This window comes from Sebastes fasciatus, chromosome 7 (assembly GCF_043250625.1).
Source record: "Sebastes fasciatus isolate fSebFas1 chromosome 7, fSebFas1.pri, whole genome shotgun sequence".
NCBI classification, from domain to species: domain Eukaryota; kingdom Metazoa; phylum Chordata; class Actinopteri; order Perciformes; family Sebastidae; genus Sebastes; species Sebastes fasciatus.
Window position 1 is genome coordinate 22,841,208 of NC_133801.1, and position 20,936 is coordinate 22,862,143.

At 43.0% G+C, this 20,936-nt stretch overlaps 2 protein-coding genes across 2 annotated transcripts; both read left to right on the top strand.

Annotated features, from left to right (window-relative positions):
* Window positions 1–358: 358 nt before the first annotated feature.
* LOC141770959 (extracellular calcium-sensing receptor-like) lies at window positions 359–4,944 on the top strand. Its single transcript, XM_074640810.1, has 9 exons — window positions 359–528; window positions 827–1,121; window positions 1,250–1,336; window positions 1,481–1,750; window positions 1,912–2,118; window positions 2,799–3,074; window positions 3,511–3,735; window positions 3,833–3,956; window positions 4,034–4,944. The coding sequence occupies exons 1-9, from the start codon at window positions 359–361 to the stop codon at window positions 4,942–4,944; spliced, it is 2,565 nt and encodes an 854-aa protein (XP_074496911.1).
* A 10,974-nt stretch (window positions 4,945–15,918) lies between these two features.
* LOC141770798 (extracellular calcium-sensing receptor-like) lies at window positions 15,919–20,691 on the top strand. The gene is made up of 9 exons (XM_074640643.1): window positions 15,919–16,094; window positions 16,379–16,673; window positions 16,802–16,888; window positions 17,388–17,657; window positions 17,824–18,030; window positions 18,609–18,884; window positions 19,250–19,474; window positions 19,579–19,702; window positions 19,781–20,691. The coding sequence occupies exons 1-9, from the start codon at window positions 15,985–15,987 to the stop codon at window positions 20,689–20,691; spliced, it is 2,505 nt and encodes an 834-aa protein (XP_074496744.1). The 5' UTR covers window positions 15,919–15,984.
* Window positions 20,692–20,936: the final 245 nt, after the last annotated feature.

Below are 20,936 nucleotides of genomic sequence, written 5' to 3' on the forward strand. Positions count from 1 at the left end.
CACAACAAATTACACGCAAATTTCAGTAGACGTCAATCATAGCGGTCATCCACAACTTCAATTTGGGTTGGAAAGGTTGAAAAAATTGCCTTGGTGAGATGTAATTAAAAGTGCACAAATTAATTCCACCTCAATACAAAATCAATCTCAAATGGAATGCATATTAGGCCCTGCCCTTACCTTTGCGTATGCGCTGATGGGTGGTGTGCAAGATTAAACAATGCTGCAAGTCAATAAAAGGGATTGACACGGAGTCAGAAAAGGAGTGAACAGGAGGAAAGCCATGTGGGCTATTTTAGATATCAACCTCCTCTTGCTCATGTACTCTGTGTTGTTGTATTCCCACTTGTCTTCTGCTATGCCCTCCCCTCTCCATTCCACCTCCTGCCGGTTACAGGCACAGTTTCATCTAAATGGGATGCACAAGGCTGGAGATGTGGTTCTGGGAGGGCTGTTTAAGATACACTTCTTTTCTGTTTTTCCTGACTTGTCTTTTACCTCAGAGCCACAACAGCCAACCTGCCACAGGTCAGTATTTCAGGGAAACAAACAAAATGCAGAAGCTAGAAGAAGCCATTCCATTAGTAAAATGTATTTTATATGATAAGATATTACCCGGTCAGAATTACATTGTGTATTCATGCCATTTTAGACGTATCACTTGTCTCTATTTTTTTCTTCTTTTTTTTTTTTAATCAAATATTGTAATAATTGTTGCTATTCAACTGGCTTAATTGTTTGCAAAATCTGTAATTGTAAAAGACATTTCTGTCAGCACAGTGACTGTATCATGTTGTATATTCAAACAATGGTATTTTTGTGTTAGTTTTGATGTTCTAGGATTCAGACAGGCCCAGACCATGGCCTTTGCTATTGATGAGATCAACAGAAACTCCAACCTGCTACCTAATGTGACTCTGGGATACAGTCTTAATGACAACTGTGTCAAACTAGGAATTGGATTCCGTGCAGCGTTGTCATTAGCCAGTGGTCGAGAAGAGCGGTTTATGTTGGACAAGACCTGTGTAGGAACCCCTCCAGTCCTTGGTATTGTGGGTGATACTTTCTCTAGAGGTTCTATTGCCATCTCCGCTGTCTTAGGTTTGTACAGATTACCTATGGTAAGTTTTCCGTCATGATTCTTTTATAGTATTTTCATTTTAAAAGCAAAGTCAATTGTAAACATTGGACTAATCAGCCAATTAAGAATTTGAATGTTTTTAGGATGTACAGTCTGTGTCTTTCACAGGTGAGTTATTTTGCCACATGTTCGTGCCTGAGTGACCGGAAAAAGTTTCCATCCTTCTTTAGGACGATCCCAAGTGATGCTTTCCAGGTGACCATCAATCGGCAAAATAAGAATCCAAAATAAAAAAGCATGTGCACTGAAACATTCCTTGAAAATAACCTGTTTGGCAGTTTCCCCACTGAAAGATTATTCTTGCCTGTGCATTAATACCTCCACTCTGTATTTACTTAGGTGCGTGCTATGATTCAGATTCTCAGGCGCTTTGGCTGGACTTGGGCAGGTCTGCTGATCAGTGATGATGATTACGGACTCCACGCTGCCCGATCCTTCCAATCTGATCTGGCTCAGTCTGGTGGAGGGTGTCTGGCCTATTTAGAAGTTTTGCCATGGGTCAAAGACGCAGCTGAACTTCGGAGAATTGTGGATTTGATGAGGAAATCTACAGCTCGTGTGGTCATTGTCTTTGCACTTCAAAGTCACATGATTAACCTCATGGAAGAGGTTTGGCTTGAATTACAGCTTAATTATAAGTTTATATAACTCTACAACTTAATTTTTTGATTGTCTGAAATAATATGGTTTTACATATGTATGAATGAGACAAGACATCAATCGTGTTATGACAGCATGAATGTATATATTTTATATCATGCAATGCACAGGTGGTGAGGCAGAATGTGACAGGCCTGCAGTGGATGGCCAGTGAAGCCTGGACTGCAGCTACTGTGCTCCAGACCCCCCACCTCATGCCGTACCTGAGTGGCACACTGGGCATTGCCATCCGTCGAGGAGAAATAACAGGACTCAGGGACTTCCTGTTAAGAATACGTCCTGACATACAACACAACAACCTCTATGGAAATAACGTGGTGAGACCACAGGTGTATAGGTTAAAACATTTAACAGCTAAATATTGCCAGGAAACGTCCCCAGTTGATAACTTATATTAGGACAATTATTTTTTTTATCACGAGTTTTCTGAAATTTTATGTTTAAATTTGAACATTGGATAGAGCTAAGTTCAAAATTGTTGTTACATTTGTTGACATATTAGAGTCAAAGGTTTTTACAAAACTAATTTTGAGAAAACAGGCTTTAAACATATGTATTGTAAAATTCAATACATTTTGAAGTCACTCTGGGTGAATTGGTTTAAAAATCTAAGATATCACCATGAAACTTCCCCTGTTGATTACTTACACTAAGACATTTATTTTTTCTATTACAAGTTTTCTGAAATGTTATGTTTAAATATGCAAATGAGGCATTATGTAATTTTAACTTTTGGTGAATTTAAGAGAAATCTACACACACATATATTCAAATGTTGTAAAATAAACACCTAAATTGGATGTTTTCTTTACACTAGTCTGAAAGAAGACATGTTATGTAAGCAAAACAGCCATAAAATTAAAAAAATTACCAGTTCATGAAAAACAATTTTTTGTCTGTAGTGTTTCACCTGAACCTTGCAATCTGATCTCGTATTTGTAAGAATAATAGAGTATGTTGTTATCATTTATAACACAAGGTTTTTAATACATTTCAGGTAAATCAGTTTTGGGAATACACATTTCAGTGTAGATTTGCACCACCTCCAGCAGGTTGGGTAGAGGCTGGGGGAGAACTGTGCACTGGACAGGAAGATCTAGAGAGTGTGGAGACTGAGTTCTTGGACATTTCAAACCTCAGGCCAGAGTATAACGTGTACAAGGCTGTGTATGCTCTGGCGTATGCTCTTGATGACATGCTGCGCTGTGTGCCGGAGAGAGGGCCTTTCAGCGGACACAGCTGTGCCAGTTTGCAAAGACTGGAGCTATGGCAGGTAGGATATCAGTTTAAACTACACCTGTTCATGTGACTAAATCCTATGCTATTTAGTGGATTAACATTTCAGGTATAGGATTAAATACAAAGCTATGAGATTACTAATCTTAAAGTGCATAGCATAGCTGAAACAATTCCCCCTACAACAAGGTGACAGTAGTGGATAATATCATCAGGACAGAGTGTATTCACACTGGGTATACAGTTATATCAGTGACTTCACTTTAATGGAAATGCTTTGTTGAAATTGTTAATATCTTCATATGTTCATAGGTGCAGTAGGCAGGTTGATTATTGAACATTAGATACCACTGTTTTCACCATGGTCATATAGAATTAATTTTTCATCTGTCCTTTTTGATTTTCCTCTATCCGTTATTCTGATATTCTTAGCTTGTGTCATATAGAATCTTTTTTTTGTTATCTGTTCTTAGCTTGTGTATTACTTGGAAAAGGTCAACTTCATCACACCATTTGGTGATCAAGTGTCATTTGATGAGAATGGTGATGCCTTACCAATATATGATATCATGAACTGGCTGTGGCTCCCTGATGGACGAACTAAAGTTGAGAATGTGGGCGAGGTTAAAGAGTCAGCCAAAGGTGAAGAACTCACACTTGATGAAGACAAAATTGTCTGGAACTTTGAATTCAAAGAGGTTATTTCTGCTCTTTCAGACACCTATTTTGTCTACCATGCATGGCTCATTATAGCTATTTGACTCAATAACAGATGTTTATTCTTTTTCCCTACAGCCCCCCCGGTCAGTGTGCAGTGAGAGCTGTCCTCCAGGTACCCGCATGGCCAGAAAGAAGGGGCAACCTGAGTGCTGTTTTGACTGTATCCCTTGTTCTGAGGGAAAGATCAGCAATGAGACTGGTTGGTATTCAGTTTTAAATATTGCAGTTTGGAGATATAATTAAACATTAATCTTAACACTATCAATGTTTTCTTAGACTCCATGGAGTGCACCAGTTGTCCAGAAGACTTCTGGTCCAGCCCCAAGCGTGACCACTGTGTTCCTAAGAAAATAGAGTTCCTCTCCTATCAGGAGCCTCTGGGTATCTTCCTGACAGCCACCACATTGTTGGGCACATTAATCTGTGCTGTTATCTTGGGCATCTTCACATATCATCGCTTCACCCCTATAGTACGCGCCAACAATTCAGAACTGAGTTTCCAGCTACTGATGTCACTTAAATTATGTTTCCTCTGCTCACTGTTGTTCATTGGCCGTCCCAGGATGTGGACATGCCAGCTGAGACATGCAGCATTTGGGATCTGCTTTGTACTTTGTGTCTCATGCATCCTGGTGAAAACCATGGTGGTTCTGGCTGTGTTCAAGGCCTCCAAACCAGGAGGAGGAGCCAGTCTGAAGTGGTTTGGTGCTGTGCAGCAGAGAGGGACAGTTATGGTTCTGACTTCTATTCAGGCAGCAATCTGTACTGCTTGGCTTGTCTCTGCTTCGCCAGCTCCTCATAAAAACACTCAATACCACAATGACAAGATAGTTTATGAGTGTGTAGTCGGGTCAACATTTGGTTTTTCAGTGTTACTGGGTTACATTGGCTTACTGGCTATCCTCAGCTTCCTGCTAGCATTCATGGCGAGGAATCTTCCAGATAGTTTCAATGAGGCCAAGCTTATCACTTTCAGCTTGCTGATATTCTGTGCTGTGTGGGTTGCCTTTGTCCCTGCTTATATTAGCTCACCAGGGAAATATGCAGATGCAGTGGAGGTATTCGCCATCCTGGCCTCCAGTTTTGGTCTCTTGGTGGCACTGTTTGGACCCAAATGTTACATAATCCTGCTGAGACCAGAGAGGAACACAAAGAAAGCAATCATGGGTCGGGGAATTGAGTCATAAAACTTACTGACATAATTAATACTTTTTTCTATACAATACAAAAATAAAGGCAGAAAAATGTGTTGGTAGTAATAGCAATGTTATTAGTAATTGAGAAAGTAGGCTGATGACAAATAACTTGGATCATGTTGTATTATTGCATAGAGCAGATTAATCATCAATAATTATGTCAAAATATGTATCTACAATTAATAATCCAAAATTATTAATCATAAACCCATGTATTGTCGTAAAATGTGAAGGATAGTGGTGACACTCAGCTTCAGATGTCACACACAAGTAGTTTTAATATCAGAATTTACACAGGTGCCACCCAATTTTATAAAAACAGGGAAAAATAAAATTTTTTTATATTAATCAATTGAGTCTCATAATATCAGGGTTGCTACAGAGTACGTGGGCATGGTGAACAGTTATTCTAATTGTTTATATACAAACAAATCAAATAACCAAGTTCTTTATAAAATTAAATGTTTATTTGACTAACTACATGACTAAACTACGAAGAGAAGATAATTGAATAAATGATAAAACAAAAGGAAAAAATAATAAATTGAATAAAGGATAATCGAACGAATACAGTGAGTACAATGATGAACATTTATGGATAGAAACAAATTAAATGTGACCAGGTCAATTCAGTGACTGATATCTCTGATTGAATTTGTTGTTGATGTTTTCCTATCAATTAAATTTAGTTTTGCTATTAATGCACCATTCAGCAGCAGATAATTTAAGAAGCACTAGGGAAGATTGTCAAGCAGTTTCATATCATAAATTTAGGCGTGGTGTAATTCAGGTTTAGAATTTATTGATGGATTTCCTATTTCTTCTGGCATCTAATATTAACTATCCATTTCTTAAAATTACCTATATTAATTGACTATAAATTTGTTTATTAGTCTAATCATCAAACCCTTTCACTGGATTGGTGGATTGTACTGTATGGAGTGGTCGCAGGTTCTGTGTAGAACATAACATTTTGGATCTTTTGGATCCAACGGTGCGATTCGGTTTAAGTCTTTTTTTCTCCCTCAGTGGCTCTCTTTCGGAATCCATCTCCATATCCCTCTGTGTGGTGCAGCGTCTCTGTGCCATTTCTTCAACCCCAAACATGTACAAACATGTACATGTTAAACAAAACTGCATGTTATTAAACATATGTTAGCAAAGGACAACACATCAATTCAAGTTCATGTTAATTTGCATTAAATGTAATTTCCATTACATTTTACATTCTTATTCACAGCTGCATGTGTCTTTGGCAGACTGAGCCAACATCTCAAAGGAATGTAGAAAGTCTTAAAACGCAGGGAGTAGGCCATAAATTCTCCTTTGTTTCTTCACTTGTTCCTCCAATGTTTTGCCTCACAGCAAGAGGGTCGCAGGTTCAAATCCGGTTTGGGGCCCTACTCTGTGGAGTTTGCATGTTCTCCCAATGTTAGCGTGGGTTTTTCTCAGGGATCTCGGGCTTCCTCCAACAGTCCAAAGACATGCAGGTTAGGTTAATTGTTGACTCTAAATGGCCCGTAAGTGTAAATGTGAGTATGAATGGCTTTCTGTCTCTATGTGTCAGCCCTGTGATAGTCTGGCGACCTGTCCAGGGTTGAAATTGACTTGACTTGACCACTTTCACTTTGCTGAGCAGCAACTAGTAACGACTCATTAATTAGTGATTACTTAAACATTACTTACTGTTTTTGTGTCCCTCCAATAAAATGAGACATAATAAGGAGTACTTACTGAGGAGTTCCTCATTACGTCATCATTAACGTATGATTACTTACCCTATTTGTGTCCCCCCAAGTAAAGTGAGACATAATACTGAATAGTTAATGAGTAGTCCCCCATTACTTCATCATTATCTTTACAATTGATTCCTTTAAAATATCAGAGACAGCAGGATTTTTTAACAGATGTTTGATTGATCATATTCAGAAAACATATACGTGACCATATATACCATATATATCACCTAGGCAGGGAGCACCCCCCCATGTAGGTGTGGGTGATTAGAGTCTCTTTGTCTGACTCCTGGTAGATGTGTGGCACGTCAACACTGTTTGTCCAGGTAAGAGAGAGATTTTGGGAGGGAAAAATGGCTGTTTTATAGTGAGTTTAACCACTTCCTTTGTATATAGATTTGTAGTGCAGCTGTGTCCTGAGCCGTCCAGAGTGATGCGCTGTGACCCCATACTGAAAAGGTATGTTGCAGAAAAACTTAAGTCTGTTAATCTCATATCATATCTTAAGAGTAATATGGTCAATCTAACCTTTTTAGGGAAAGATTCAGACTTTTGCCCCTCCCCCAGTTGAGCCACAGCAGAGCCAGTGATTGCAGGGAAGTAGGGCCCTGAGGAGTAAGGCAACTTAAAGTAGGTTGGTAATGTAGGAGGGTTACTCCCTCCGAGGTATTCTAACAGGAATATTTGATTTTTACCATGTTTCCCCTTCTTTTTTCAGATTGAAGCTAGACTGCTGCTTTGCCTAGATGTATTTAACACCGAAGCCTGATTGTGACTACTGATTGTTTTACATGGACTAAAAGAGAGACTGTGTCCAGCCGCCCCTTGGTTAATTTGGACACATCCAAGTTGGACTGTTGCATTGTGGTGGTTATTACTTGAAGTACTTTTTAACTCTTTGTAAACCAGAACCAACTGATTCACATTACCTTGTATTTTTGTTTCTGTTCTTCCAGGCAGTGGGAGACCTGCGGGGAGTAGGCTAGTCGTGGTATTTCCCCTCTCTTCGCATGCCATGTGGTAGGCCCAAAAGGGTGATAGTCACTTTTTACAGTTTCATACATTATCTATTTGCAGTGCTGGTTGCAGTGTAGAGGAATAGTTCATAGTGTACTCACGTGGTGGGTTTAAAGAGGGGTTACAATAGAATCTTCCCGCAGACAGTACCCTGCCTTAGTATTTGGCTTTTTTTTTTAATTCTTTTTGGGTTCTAATTTAAAAGGGGGTTCAGTTGGAGTTTTTATGGAAAAACTGTTTTAACTATCTATTATTGTTGAATAAATATTGTTAATTTATGATTGCCCTCTCCTTTTTTTAGGTTATCAATTTCCAATAGTTTTTTTCCCCTTTAATTCAATAAATTTGGTGGTGTTGAACTGAATGCACGTCTCCTGCTCTTGAATTTGTGAATTTATTGGTGTAAACACTCAAGTAATTGAGGCCTATTGCCTGTGGGTTTCTGCAGTAGCATTGCATTGGCCACTCTCTATACTGTGTTAGGTTAAATATACATTAAAGTTCACATCCATTAATATTAGCAAGTTGAATATCAATCAAAAAATCATCCAAAAAATTTGATTGAGAGTTACTCATTAACTAATAATTCACTGGCATTTAGATCCTCATTAATTTTTTAATTACGTGATCATTAAATAATCTTCTTGAAGCCATGACTATGCAATGACCTTACATTATGGCTTATCTTAAACCGTTTATCCGGGGTCGGGTCGCGGGGGCAACAGCTCCATCAGGAGACCCCAAACTTCCCTTTCCCCGGGCCACATTAACCAGCTCTGACTGGGGGTTCCCGAGGTGTTCCCAGGCCAGTATGGAGATATAATCTCTCCACCTAGTCCTGGGTCTTGCCCGCGGCCTCCTCCCAGCTGGTCGTGCCTGGAACACCTCCCTAGGGAGGCGCCCTGGGGGCATCCTTACCAGATGCCCGAACCACCTCAGCTGGCTCCTTTCAACGTAAAGGAGCAGCGGCTCTACTCCGAGTTCCTAACGGATGACTGAGCTTCTTACCCTATCTCTAAGGGAGATGCCAGCCACCCTCCTGAGAAAACCTATTTTGGCCGCCTGTACCCGCAATCTAGTTCTTTCGGTCATGACCCAGCCCACATGACCATAGGTGAGAGTAGGAACGAAGATTGACTGGTAGATCGAGAGCTTTGCCTTCCAGCTCAGCTCTCTTTTCCTCACAATGGTGCGGTAAAGCGAATGTAATACCGCCCCCGCTGCCCTGATTCTCCGGCCAATCTCACGTTCCATAGTTCCATCCCTCGCGAACAAGACCCCAAGGTACTTGAACTCCTTCACTTGGGGTAAGGACTCATTCCCTACCCGGACTAGGCAATCCATCGGTTTCCTGCTGAGAACCATGGCCTCAGATTTTGAGGCGCTGATCCTCATCCCGGCCGCTTCACACTCGGCTGCAAACCGATCCAGTGAGTGCTGGAGGTCACAGACCGATGATGCCAACAGGACCACATCATCTGCAAAAAGCAACAATGAGATCCTCAGCACACCAAACTGCAAACCCTCCTTCCCCCGACTACGCCTCAATATCCTGTCCATGAAAATCACAAACAGGATTGGTGACAAAGCGCAGCCCTGGCGGAGGCCAACCCCCACCGGAAACGAGTCTGACTTACTGCCGAAAACCCGAACACAGCTCTCGCTTTGGGCGTACAGAGATTGGATGGCCATAAGAAGTGCCCCCCTCACCCCATACTCCCGCAGCACCCCCCACAGTATCTCTCGGGGGACCCGGTCATATGCCTTCTCCAAGTCCACAAAACACATGTTGTTGGGACCCACCATTACTGGTGGCAAAGACAATGAACTACGCTTCTCAGGATCCTTGAGTCATGCAACCATTGATTATCTCCACCCATGGACTCAGCTCAGTAACTATTGGCTGATGACTTATTCACACATAGGTGTGAAATTCACCCAGGACAAAACCAGAGGAATCTCTTTGTTCCTCATCTTTCTGCTCTTTCTTCACCCCCTTCTCACCTCTCCTGACCTGTGAAGGTGAGCTGCTGCTCTCCAGACTAGAAGCTGTAGGAGCAGCTCTGCTCTGATCTATGGCCTGTTAGGAAACAGCCATAGAAACACCAAGGAACTTTTCTTCTAAATCAGAAGACGCGAGAGCCTGCCTTTTTACCAACTAACTTCAAGCAACAACAGCAAGGAAGTTAGCACCAAGCTATCAAGCTGCTGGGAAGTAAGTATTTGCACTGGATTTGAGCACAGCAAAGACAACATCTTTGACTTGGAACCACAACCTCAGCACATGGAATTACCAACCTTTTTGTCCATGGATTGGTAACGTACTGGGCTTATTTTAGCATTAGTAATTATGCACGGCTGAGTAGGACTGTTCAACTTTGATTTCTAGAATGTACCTGTATTGATATGATTAATGTTATTCATTGAGTTTGACTGTCTTAATTACATTATTTGTAATTAAGATATTTGGTGTGTTTAGTTTATGGATCACATAGAAAATGTCTTGCATGCAAACTAACCATATTTTCTAACCCACTGCATTATCTGACACACATCCATCCATCCATCCATCTTCAACCGCTTATCCGGGATCGGGTCGCGGGGGCAACAGCTCCAGCAGGGGACCCCAAACTTCCCTTTCCCGGGCCACATTAACCAGCTCTGACTGGGGGATCCCGAGGCGTTCCCAGGCCAGAGTAGATATATAATCTCTCCACCTAGTCCTGGGTCTTCCCCGTGGTCTCCTCCCAGCTAGTCGTGCCTGGAACACCTCCCAAGGGAGGCGCCCAGGAGGCATCCGTGCTAGATGCCTGAACCACCTCAACTGGCTCCTTTCGACGCAAAGGAGCAAGGACTCTACTCCGAGTCCCTCACGGATGACTGAGCGTCTTACCCTATCTCTAAGGGAGACGCCAGCCACCCTCCTGAGGAAACCCATTTCGGCCGCTTGCACCCGCGACCTCGTTCTTTCGGTCATGACCCAACCCTCATGACCATAGGTGAGAGTAGGAACGAAGATTGAACAGTAGATCGAGAGCTTTGCCTTCCGGCTCAGCTCTCTTTTCGTCACAACGGTGTGGTAAAGCGAATGCAATACCGCCCCTGCTGCTCCGATTCTCTGACCAATCTCACGTTCCATCGTCCCCTCACTCGCGAACAAGACCCCAAGGTACTTGAACTCCTTCACTTGGGGTAAGGACTCATTCCCTACCCGGACTAGGCAATCCATCGGTTTCCTGCTGAGAACCATGGCCTCAGATTTTGAGGCGCTGATCCTCATCCCGGCCGCTTCACACTCGGCTGCGAACCGATCCAGTGAGTGCTGGAGGTCGCAGACCGATGATGCCAAAAGGACCACATCATCTGCAAAAAGCAGCGATGAGATCCTCAGCACACCGAACTGCAAACCCACCTCCCCCTGACTACGCCTCGATATCCTGTCCATGAATATCACGAACAGGATTGGTGACAAAGCGCAGCCCTGGCGGAGGCCAACCCCCACCGGAAACGAGTCCGACTTGTTGCCGAGGATCCGAACACAGCTCTCGCTTTGGGCGTACAGGGATTGGATGGCCCTGAGAAGTGCCCCCCTCACCCCATACTCCCGCAGCACCCCCCACAGTATCTCCCGGGGGACCCGGTCATATGCCTTCTCCAAGTCCACAAAACACATGTAGACTGGATGGGCATACTCACAGGCCCCCTCCAGGATCCTTGCGAGAGTGAAGAGCTGGTCCGTTGTTCCACGGCCAGGACGGAATCCGCATTGTTCCTCTTCGATCCGAGGTTCGACTATCGGCCGAACCCTCCTTTCCAGCACCTTGGAGTAGACTTTACCAGGGAGGCTGAGCAGTGTGATACCCCTGTAATTGGCACACACTCTCTGGTCTCCCTTTTTGAAAAGGGGAACCACCACCCCGGTCTGCCACTCCTTAGGCACTGTCACCGACTTCCACGCGGTGTTGAAGAGACGTGTCATCCAAGACAGCCCCTCCCCACCCAGAGCCTTCAGCATTTCTGGGCGGATCTCATCAATCCCCAGGGCTTTTCCACTGTGGAGTTGTTTGACTACCTCAGTGACTTCCACCAGGGTAATTGATGATGGTCCCCCATCAGCTTCCAGCTCTGCCTCTACCATAGAGGGCGTATTGGTCGGATTCAGAAGTTCCTCAAAGTGCTCCTTCCACCGCCCGATTACCTCCTCAGTTGAGGTCAACAGTGTCCCATCCTTACTGTACACAGCTTGGATGGTTCCCCGTTTCCCCCTCCTGAGGTGCCGGATGGTTTTCCAGAAGCACTTTGGTGCCGACCGAAAGTCCTTCTCCATGTCTGCTCCGAACTCCTCCCACACCCGCTGCTTTGCCTCCGTCACGGCAGTGGCTGCTGCTCTTCGGGCCCGTCGGTACCCTGCAACTGCCTCCGGAGACCTCCGACATAACATATCCCGGAAGGCCTCCTTCTTCAGTCGGACGGCTTCCCTGACCACCGGTGTCCACCACGGTGTTTGAGGGTTGCCGCCCCTTGAGGCACCTAAGACCTTAAAACCACAGCTCACCGCCGCAGCTTCAGCAATGGAAGCTTTGAACATCGCCCATCCGGGTTCAATGCCCCCAACCTCCACAGGGATGCCAGAAAAGCTCCGCCGGAGGTGGGAGTTGAAGATCTCTCGGACAGGGGCCTCCTCCCGACGTTCCCAGTTCACCCTCACTACGCGTTTGGGCTTACCAGGGGTCTCATTTATAACCGTTGCGTACGCACAAAACGGGGCCTGAAATGTGCGTACGCCACTTCCCACGCAACAGTTGTGATCTATAAAAACAAACTTGACGGGAGAATGTGCGCACCGGTACGGAAACTTTGACCCGTGCGTACGCACATTATGGAGGCACCGAGGTAGAGGAAACTGGAGACGCAGACGGTGAGGTGGTGAATTGAAGCCGGACTGTAGACATTAAATCTCATTATACGTATAATGATGCCTCTCACACATTTAACTTCAATTCATACTTATATCCACTGTATCATAAACATTTAAAACAGCAGTATTCTTTGTGCTAGTGATCCATAACTATTCCATAAGCACCTTACAAATGTAAAAGATCAACTCAAATCTCAAAGCAAATTCCGCTCAATATCTCATCAGCGCTGTCTCACCATCACGTTCCCTCCACCTCCAGAGCGCAGAGGAGAGGACCGGACTACCGACAGTCGCAGTCAGCTGTGGAGCAGCTGTTGAAATCATCATCATCGGTTGTAGAAATCCAAGATTATATCAAATAGCATTAAAGAATGGCAGAACAGAGCACCAATAGTTTTAATAAGATCTTCTAATAGTGTGCAGATATCACCAAGTACCATATTAGTTTTCATAAAGTTGTTGTGTAAAATCGCTGCAGTGATGACATGACTTATTAATTTATTTATGGTATATTAGATAGGGACAGATACAGTATGAATAGACAAAATGAAAACAGCTATCCGATGCAACTATCAGACCGCCGCGGTGCGCCACTCTGCCTCCTCCAGTCACCTCCACCCGGCACATCTTCACCAGTATGGATTGTGTAAATTAATAAAGTGTGTAAATAAAGCCAGTGACAGCTCTCACACAATCGTTACTCTCCATATCGTCATTATCATTATCAGTCCTAATCATAATGCAGGACAAGTTAACCATAAAAACTTAAATAAATAAATAAATAAATATTGTACACCTGTCAAACTTCCTTTTTGTAATTATATACAGGTGGGGGATATTACTGATTGTCTTGATCACTTTAACTGAATGGATCAGTCTGATTGCTGTAAAGATATAAACACAGCAGTGAGACTCGGAACATGCTGCATGGTGCTGGTGGATATACCGGTACTGTGAGGACTACGTGAGGTGAATGAGAGAATCAGGAGGGAACGAGTGTTCAGCAACCTCCTCACCTACAAACACCTCCATCTCTGTGTCAGAAAAACTCTTTTTCTCTGTCTTCCTCTCGGGAGTCGCCGTGATTCACCGTAAAGATCCACTGATCAACAACAGGCTCATTCACATGCAGAAACATTCATGAGGTGCTTTGCATCGACCATTTATGGTTGAATGTGGGCGTGTAGTGGGCGGGATATGAGGCGGATCAACGTGCGCACATTTCCAGGTGGACTGTGATTTATAAAGGGAACATTGCGTGCAGGTGTGCGTACGCACGGTTTATAAATCAGATTTTTTTTTGGCGTACGCCATTTTCGTCTTTTGTGCGCACGCACATTTTTAGTATGGATCCTACGCACTGTTTTATAAATGAGACCCCAGGTCTGTCCAGAGTCTTCCCCCACCCTCTGACCAAACTCACCACCAGATGGTGATCAGTTGACAGCTCCGCCCCTCTCTTCACCCGAGTGTCCAAAACATGCGGCCTCAGATCAGATGATACGATTACAAAATCGATCATCGACCTTCGGCCTAGGGTGCTCTGGTACCACGTACATTTATGAGCATCCTTATGTTCGAACATGGTGTTCATTATGGACAGTCCATGACTAGCACAGAAGTCCAATAACAAACGACCACTCGGGTTTAGATCAGGGAGGTCGTTCCTCCCAATCACGCCACTCCAGGTGTCTCCATCGTTGCCCACGTGCGCGTTGAAGTCTCCCAGCAGAACTATGGAGTCCCCTACTGGAGCCCCATACAGGACTCCATTCAGGGTCTCCAAGAAGGCCGAATACTCCGAACTGCTGTTTGGTGCATACGCACAAACAACAGTCAGAGTTTTCCCCCCCATAACCCGAAGGCGTAGGGAGGCGACCCTCTCGTCCACCGGGGTAAACTCCAACATAGCGGCACTCAGCCGGGGATTTGTGAGTATCCCCACACCCGCCCTGCGCCTCACACCATGGGCAACTCCAGAGAAGAATAGAGTCCAACCCCTATCCAGGAGTACGGTTCCAGAACCGAGGCTGTGCGTAGAGGTAAGCCCTACCAGATCCAACTGATAGCGCTCCACCTCCCGCTCAAGCTCAGGGTCCTTCCCCCACAGAGAGGTGACGTTCCACGTCCCCAGAGCCAGCCTCTGCCGCACGTGTCCTGTCCGTTGAGGTCCCTTTGGGGTGTCCCCGGCCGGGCTCCGCGGCAAGCCCAGCCACCAGGCGCTTGCTGACGGGCCCTCCATCTAGGCCTGGCTCCAGCCGTGGGCCCCGGGCTTCCTCCGGGCTGGAGTCAGACAAAGCCAGTGTTTTAATTGATGCAATATTCTGCTACATTTTAGAGGGAATAGAGTTGAGTAAGGTCATCCTGCCTGGAAAATTATGTGCATGCATTCACTATTAATATGTTGATATAAATAAGTAACAGGTTTCTGTCTGAAATTATAGAAATACAGCTACCAAATCTATAAAATTGCAAATTTGACAGACTAATAGGGACATCTGTTCTGCCTACATGTTTCTGCAGAACTGATCATATCTAATGCCCGCCAAGTGGGTGCCAGCCAGATACAATAACTCTCCATCAAACAGACACAGTGCAAGGGAAGACGTAATATTTCACGCATTCATTCACCCACTATTAATGCATTGAGGTGAATAAGTATAGGTCTCTACCTGTATTCATACAAATACAGTTACCAAATCTATAACATTGCAAATTGCACGGACAAATGAGGAAATCTGTCTTGCCCACATTTCTGCAGAACTTATCATATCTAATGCCAAGTTACTATGAGTGCCAGTCAGATACAATAACCCTCCATCAAACAGACACAGAGCAAGGGAGGATGTAATATTTCAGTGTCTTGGTATGCTGCTACCATCTAGTGGACATACTCATGGCAAATTTGAGCATTTGGTGAGTTTAATTCGGTATACTTATCACACTAAAAATCGCATGCAAATTTCATGAGGCATCAATCATAGCGGGCATCCACAACTTTAGTTTGGGTTAGAAAGGTTGCTAAAGTTGCCTTGGGGAGATGTTATTAAAAGTGCACAAATTAATTCCACCTCAATACAAAACCAATCTCAAATGAAATGCATATTAGGCCCTGCCCTTACTTTTGCGTATGCGCTGATGGGTGGTGAGCAAGATTAAACAATGCTGCAAGTCAATAAAAGGGGTTGACACTGCGTCAGAAAAGGAGTAAACAGGAGGAAAGCCATGTGGGCATTTTTAGATATCAACCTCCTCCTGATCATGTATTCTGTGTTGTTGAATTCCTACTTTTCTTCTGCTGTGCCCTCCCCTCTCCATTCCACCTCCTGCCGGTTACAGGGACAGTTTCATCTAAATGGGATGCACAAGGCTGGAGATGTGATTCTGGGAGGGTTGTTTCATTTCAACTTTTTTTCTTCCTTTCCTGACTTTTCTTTTACCTCAGAGCCACAACAGCCTACCTGCAACAGGTCAGTCTGTCAGGGAAACAACAAAATGTAGAAACTGGAAGAAGCCAATCCCATTAATAAAATGTATTTTATATTATAAGATATCACTCAGTCAGAATTACATTATGTTTTCATGCCATTTTAGACATATCACTTGTTTCCTCTATTTTTTTTTCATCCAAGTATTGTAATAATTATTTCTATTCAACTGGCTTGTTTGCAAAATCTGTAATTGTGAAAAATGTTAATTTCAGCTCAGTTAGTGTATCATGTTGAATTTTCCAACAATGGTATTTTTTTGTTAGTTTTGATATTCTAGGATTCAGACAGGCCCAGACCATGGCCTTTGCTATTGATGAGATCAACAGAAACTCCAACCTGCTACCTAATGTGACTCTGGGATACAGTCTTTATGATAACTGCGGTGCGCTTGTTGTTGGATTCAGTGGTGCATTATCACTGGCAAGTGGTCTAGAGAAGCAGTTTATATTGGACAAGAGCTGTGTAGGAACCCCTCCAGTCCTAGGGATTTTGGGTGATTCTTCCTCTACACGTTCTATTGCCATCTCCACTGTCTTAGGTTTGTACAGATTACCAATGGTAAGTTTTCCACCATGATTCTTTTATAGCATTTTAATTTTAAATGCAATGTGAATTGTAAAAATTGAACTAAACAGCCGATGAAGAATTTGAATGTTTTTAGGATGTGCAGTCTGTGTCTTTCACAGGTGAGTTATTTTGCCACATGTTCGTGCCTGAGTGACCGGCAAAAGTTTCCATCCTTCTTTAGGACGATTCCAAGCGATGCTTTCCAGGTGACCATCAATCGGCAAAATGAAAATGTATCCCTGTACTGCAATGAAATAGAATATTTTTTGTGTAATACCTGTCAAATACGTTGTGCCATTGATGGAGCTGTTTGGTCTGAAGGGTACTAGCTAAACACGGTCCATTGTGGTATTTTGCCACATGTTCGTGCCTGAGTGACCGGAAAAAGTTTCCATCCTTCTTTAGGACGATCCCAAGTGATACTTTCCAGGTGACCATCAATCGGCAAAATGAGAGTGCATAAACAAAAAGCATATGCACTGAAAAATTCCTTAGAAATAACCTCCTTTTACTGCAATGAAAAATATGTTGTTTTTGTGTAATACTTGTCACATTGTTTGTGCCATTAATGAGGCCGTTTGGTCTCGGCTAAAAAGCTGAGAGGCGCCGATTAAACATGGTCAATTGTGGAACCTGTTTAGCAGGTTCCCCACTGAGAGATTATTCTGGCCTATGCATTAATCCCTCCACTCTGTATTTATTTAGGTGCGTGCTATGATTCAGATTCTCAGGCGATTCGGCTGGACTTGGGCAGGTCTGCTGGTTAGTAATGATGATTATGGACTCCAAGCCGCCCGATCCTTTCAATCTGATCTGGGTCAGTCTGGAGGAGGGTGTCTGGCCTACTTAGAAGTTTTGCCCAGGGGCAAGGAACCAGCTGAACTGAGGAGATTTGTGGATTTGATGAGGAAATCTACAGCTCGTGTGGTCATTGTCTTTGCATATGAGAGTCACATGAATAACCTCATGGAAGAGGTCGGGCTTGAATTACAGCTTATTTATAATATATATTTACAAAATTCTACAATTTAATTTTTTGATTGTCTAAAATAAGAGAGTTTTAAACGTGTATGAAAGAGAAAAGATATCAAGAGTGTCATGACAGTATGAATTTATATATTTTATATAATGCAATGCACAGGTGGTGAGGCAGAATGTGACAGGCCTGCAGTGGATGGCCAGTGAAGCCTGGACAACAGGTACTGTGCTCCAAACCCCCCACCTCATGCCGTACCTGAGTGGCACACTGGGCATTGCCATACGTCGAGGAGAAATACCAGGACTCAGGGACTTCCTGTTAAGAATACGTCCTGACATACAACACAACAACCGCTATGGAAATAACATGGTGAGTTTAAGTGGAGACACCCCAGGAGTATAGGTTAAAACTGAAATTGTATGTTTAAATCTGAACATTGGATAAAGCTAAATTCAAAATATTTTTTTCATTTTGTTGACATATTAGAGTTAAAGGTTTTTATAAAACTCAATATGAGAAAACGGCCTTTAAAGGTATGTATTGTAAAATTCAATACATTTTTAAGATAACACCATGAAACTTCCCCAGTATATTACTTACACTAAGACAATTATTTTTAGTACTACAAGTTTTCTGAAATATTATGTTTAAATATGCAAATGAGGCATTATCTAATGATAAATTTTGGGGATTTTAGGGGAAATCTACAGACAGATATAGACAAAGTGTAGTAAAATAAACACCTAAATTGGATGTTTTCTTTCCACTAGTCTGAAGGAAGACATGTTATGGATCAAAATAGCCCAAAATTTCAAAATTTACCAGTTCATGAAAAACAATGTTTTAGACTGTAGTGTCTCACCTTAACCTTGCAATCTGATCTGGTATTTTTAAGAATAATGCAGTATATTGTGATCATTTATAACACCGTTTTTAATACATTTCAGGTAAATCAGTTTTGGGAATACACGTTTCAGTGTAGATTTGCACCACCTACAGCAGATTGGGTGGAGGCTAGGGGAGAACTATGCAATGGACAGGAAAATCTGGAGAGTGTGGAGACTGAGTTGTTGGACGTTTCAAACCTAAGGCCAGAGTATAACGTGTACAAGGCTGTGTATGCTCTGGGGTATGCTCTTGATGACATGTTGCGCTGTTTGCCAGGGAGAGGGCCTTTCAGCGGACACAGCTGTGGCAGTTTGCAAAGATTGGAGCTATGGCAGGTGGGATGTCAGTTTACAGTGCACCTGTTTATGTGACTAAATCCTATGCTATCTTCTGGAGTAACATTTCAGGTATATGATTAAATACACAGCTATGAGATTGCTAATCTTAAAGTGAATAGCAGATAGCTGAAATGATTTTCCCTACTGCTGGGTGACAGCAGTGGATAATAGTATCAGGTCAGCAACAAAAATGTCTTGTCTCTGGGTATACGGTAATATCTTCACTTTAAAGAAAATGCTTTGTTGGAAATGTTAACGTCTACATATGTTCACAGGTGCAGTATACAGTTTGATTATTGAATACTAAATACTGTGGTGTTCAACATGGTCATATAGACTTATTTTTTTTAATCTGTTCTTAGCTTGTGTATTACTTGGAAAAGGTCAACTTCACCACACCATTTGGTGATCAAGTGTCATTTGATGAGAATGGTGATGCCTTACCAATATATGATATTATGAACTGGCTGTGGCTCCCTGATGGAAAAACTAAAGTTGAGAATGTGGGCGAGGTCAAAGAGTCAGCCAAAGGTGAAAAACTCACACTTGATGAAAACAAAATCTTCTGGAACTTTGAATCCAAACAGGTTATTTCTGCTTTTTCAGACACCTATTCTGTGTGCCATGAATGAGTCATTATAGCAGTGTAGAAGTAGCGTAGAATAACAGAAATGTGTCTTACTTCTGACAGCCCCCCCGGTCAGTGTGCAGTGAGAGCTGTCCACCAGGTACCCGCATGGCCAGAAAGAAGGGGCAACCTGAGTGCTGTTTTGACTGTATCCCTTGTTCTGAGGGAAAGATCAGCAATGGGACTGGTTGGTATTCAGTTTTAAACGATGCAGTTTGGAGGTATAATTTAAGCATGTATCTCAACAACTCCTCTGTTTTCTTAGACTCCATGGATTGCAACAGTTGTCCAGAGGACTTCTGGTCCAGCCCCAAGCGTGACCACTGTGTTCCTAAGAAAACAGAGTTCCTCTCCTATCAAGAGCCTCTAGGTATCTGCCTGACAGCCATCACATTGTTGGGCACATTCATCTGTGCTGTTGTCCTGGGCATCTTCATCTATCATCGCAGTACCCCTATAGTACGCGCCAACAACTCAGAACTGAGTTTCCAGCTATTGATATCACTTAAATTATGTTTCCTCTGCTCACTGTTGTTTATCGGCCGTCCCAGGATGTGGACATGCAAACTGAGACATGCAGCATTTGGGATCAGCTTTGTACTTTGTGTCTCATGCATCCTGGTGAAAACCATGGTGGTTCTGGCTGTGTTCAAGGCCTCCAAACCAGGAGGTGGAGCCAGTCTCAAGTGGTTTGGTGCTGTGCAGCAGAGAGGGACCGTTGTGGTTCTTACTTCTATTCAGGCAGCAATCTGCACTGCTTGGCTTGTCTCTGCTTCACCAGCTCCTCATAAAAATACTCAATACCACAATGATAAGATAGTTTATGAGTGTGTAGTTGGATCCACAGTTGGTTTTGCAGTGTTACTAGGTTATATTGGCTTACTGGCTATCCTCAGCTTCCTACTAGCATTCATGGCGAGGAATCTTCCAGACAACTTCAATGAAGCCAAGTTCATCACTTTCAGCATGCTGATCTTCTGTGCTGTGTGGGTGGCCTTTGTCCCCGCTTATATTAGCTCACCAGGCAAATATGCAGATGCAGTGGAGGTATTTGCCATCCTGGCCTCCAGTTTTGGTCTCTTGGTGGCACTGTTTGGACCCAAATGTTACATAATCCTGCTGAAACCAGAGAGGAACACAAAGAAAGCGATCATGGGTCGGGGCATTCAGTCATAAAACATTCAAACAGAATTATTACTTTTTCTCTATACAATACAAACATAAAGGAAGAAAAATAGCAATGTTATTAGTAATTGAGAAAGTAGGCTGATGACAAATAACTTGGATCATGTAGCGTTATTGCATAGATCAGATTATTCATCTATCAATAATGAATATCAAAATATGTATTAATAATTAATAACCCCAAATTACTAATCCTAAACTCATGAATTTTTGGTAATATGTGAAGGAGAGTGGTG

Coding starts and splice junctions, on each gene's coding strand:
- LOC141770959 (XM_074640810.1), top strand. CDS start 359: ATGCCCTCCCCTCTCCATTCCACCTCCTGCCGGTTACAGGCACAGTTT. Junction 1,122..1,249: donor GTTTGTACAGATTACCTATG/GTAAGTTTTCCG, acceptor TGTCTTTCACAG/GTGAGTTATTTTGCCACATG. Junction 3,736..3,832: donor GGAACTTTGAATTCAAAGAG/GTTATTTCTGCT, acceptor TTTTCCCTACAG/CCCCCCCGGTCAGTGTGCAG.
- LOC141770798 (XM_074640643.1), top strand. CDS start 15,985: ATGCACAAGGCTGGAGATGTGATTCTGGGAGGGTTGTTTCATTTCAAC. Junction 17,658..17,823: donor TGAATAACCTCATGGAAGAG/GTCGGGCTTGAA, acceptor TGCAATGCACAG/GTGGTGAGGCAGAATGTGAC. Junction 19,475..19,578: donor GGAACTTTGAATCCAAACAG/GTTATTTCTGCT, acceptor TACTTCTGACAG/CCCCCCCGGTCAGTGTGCAG.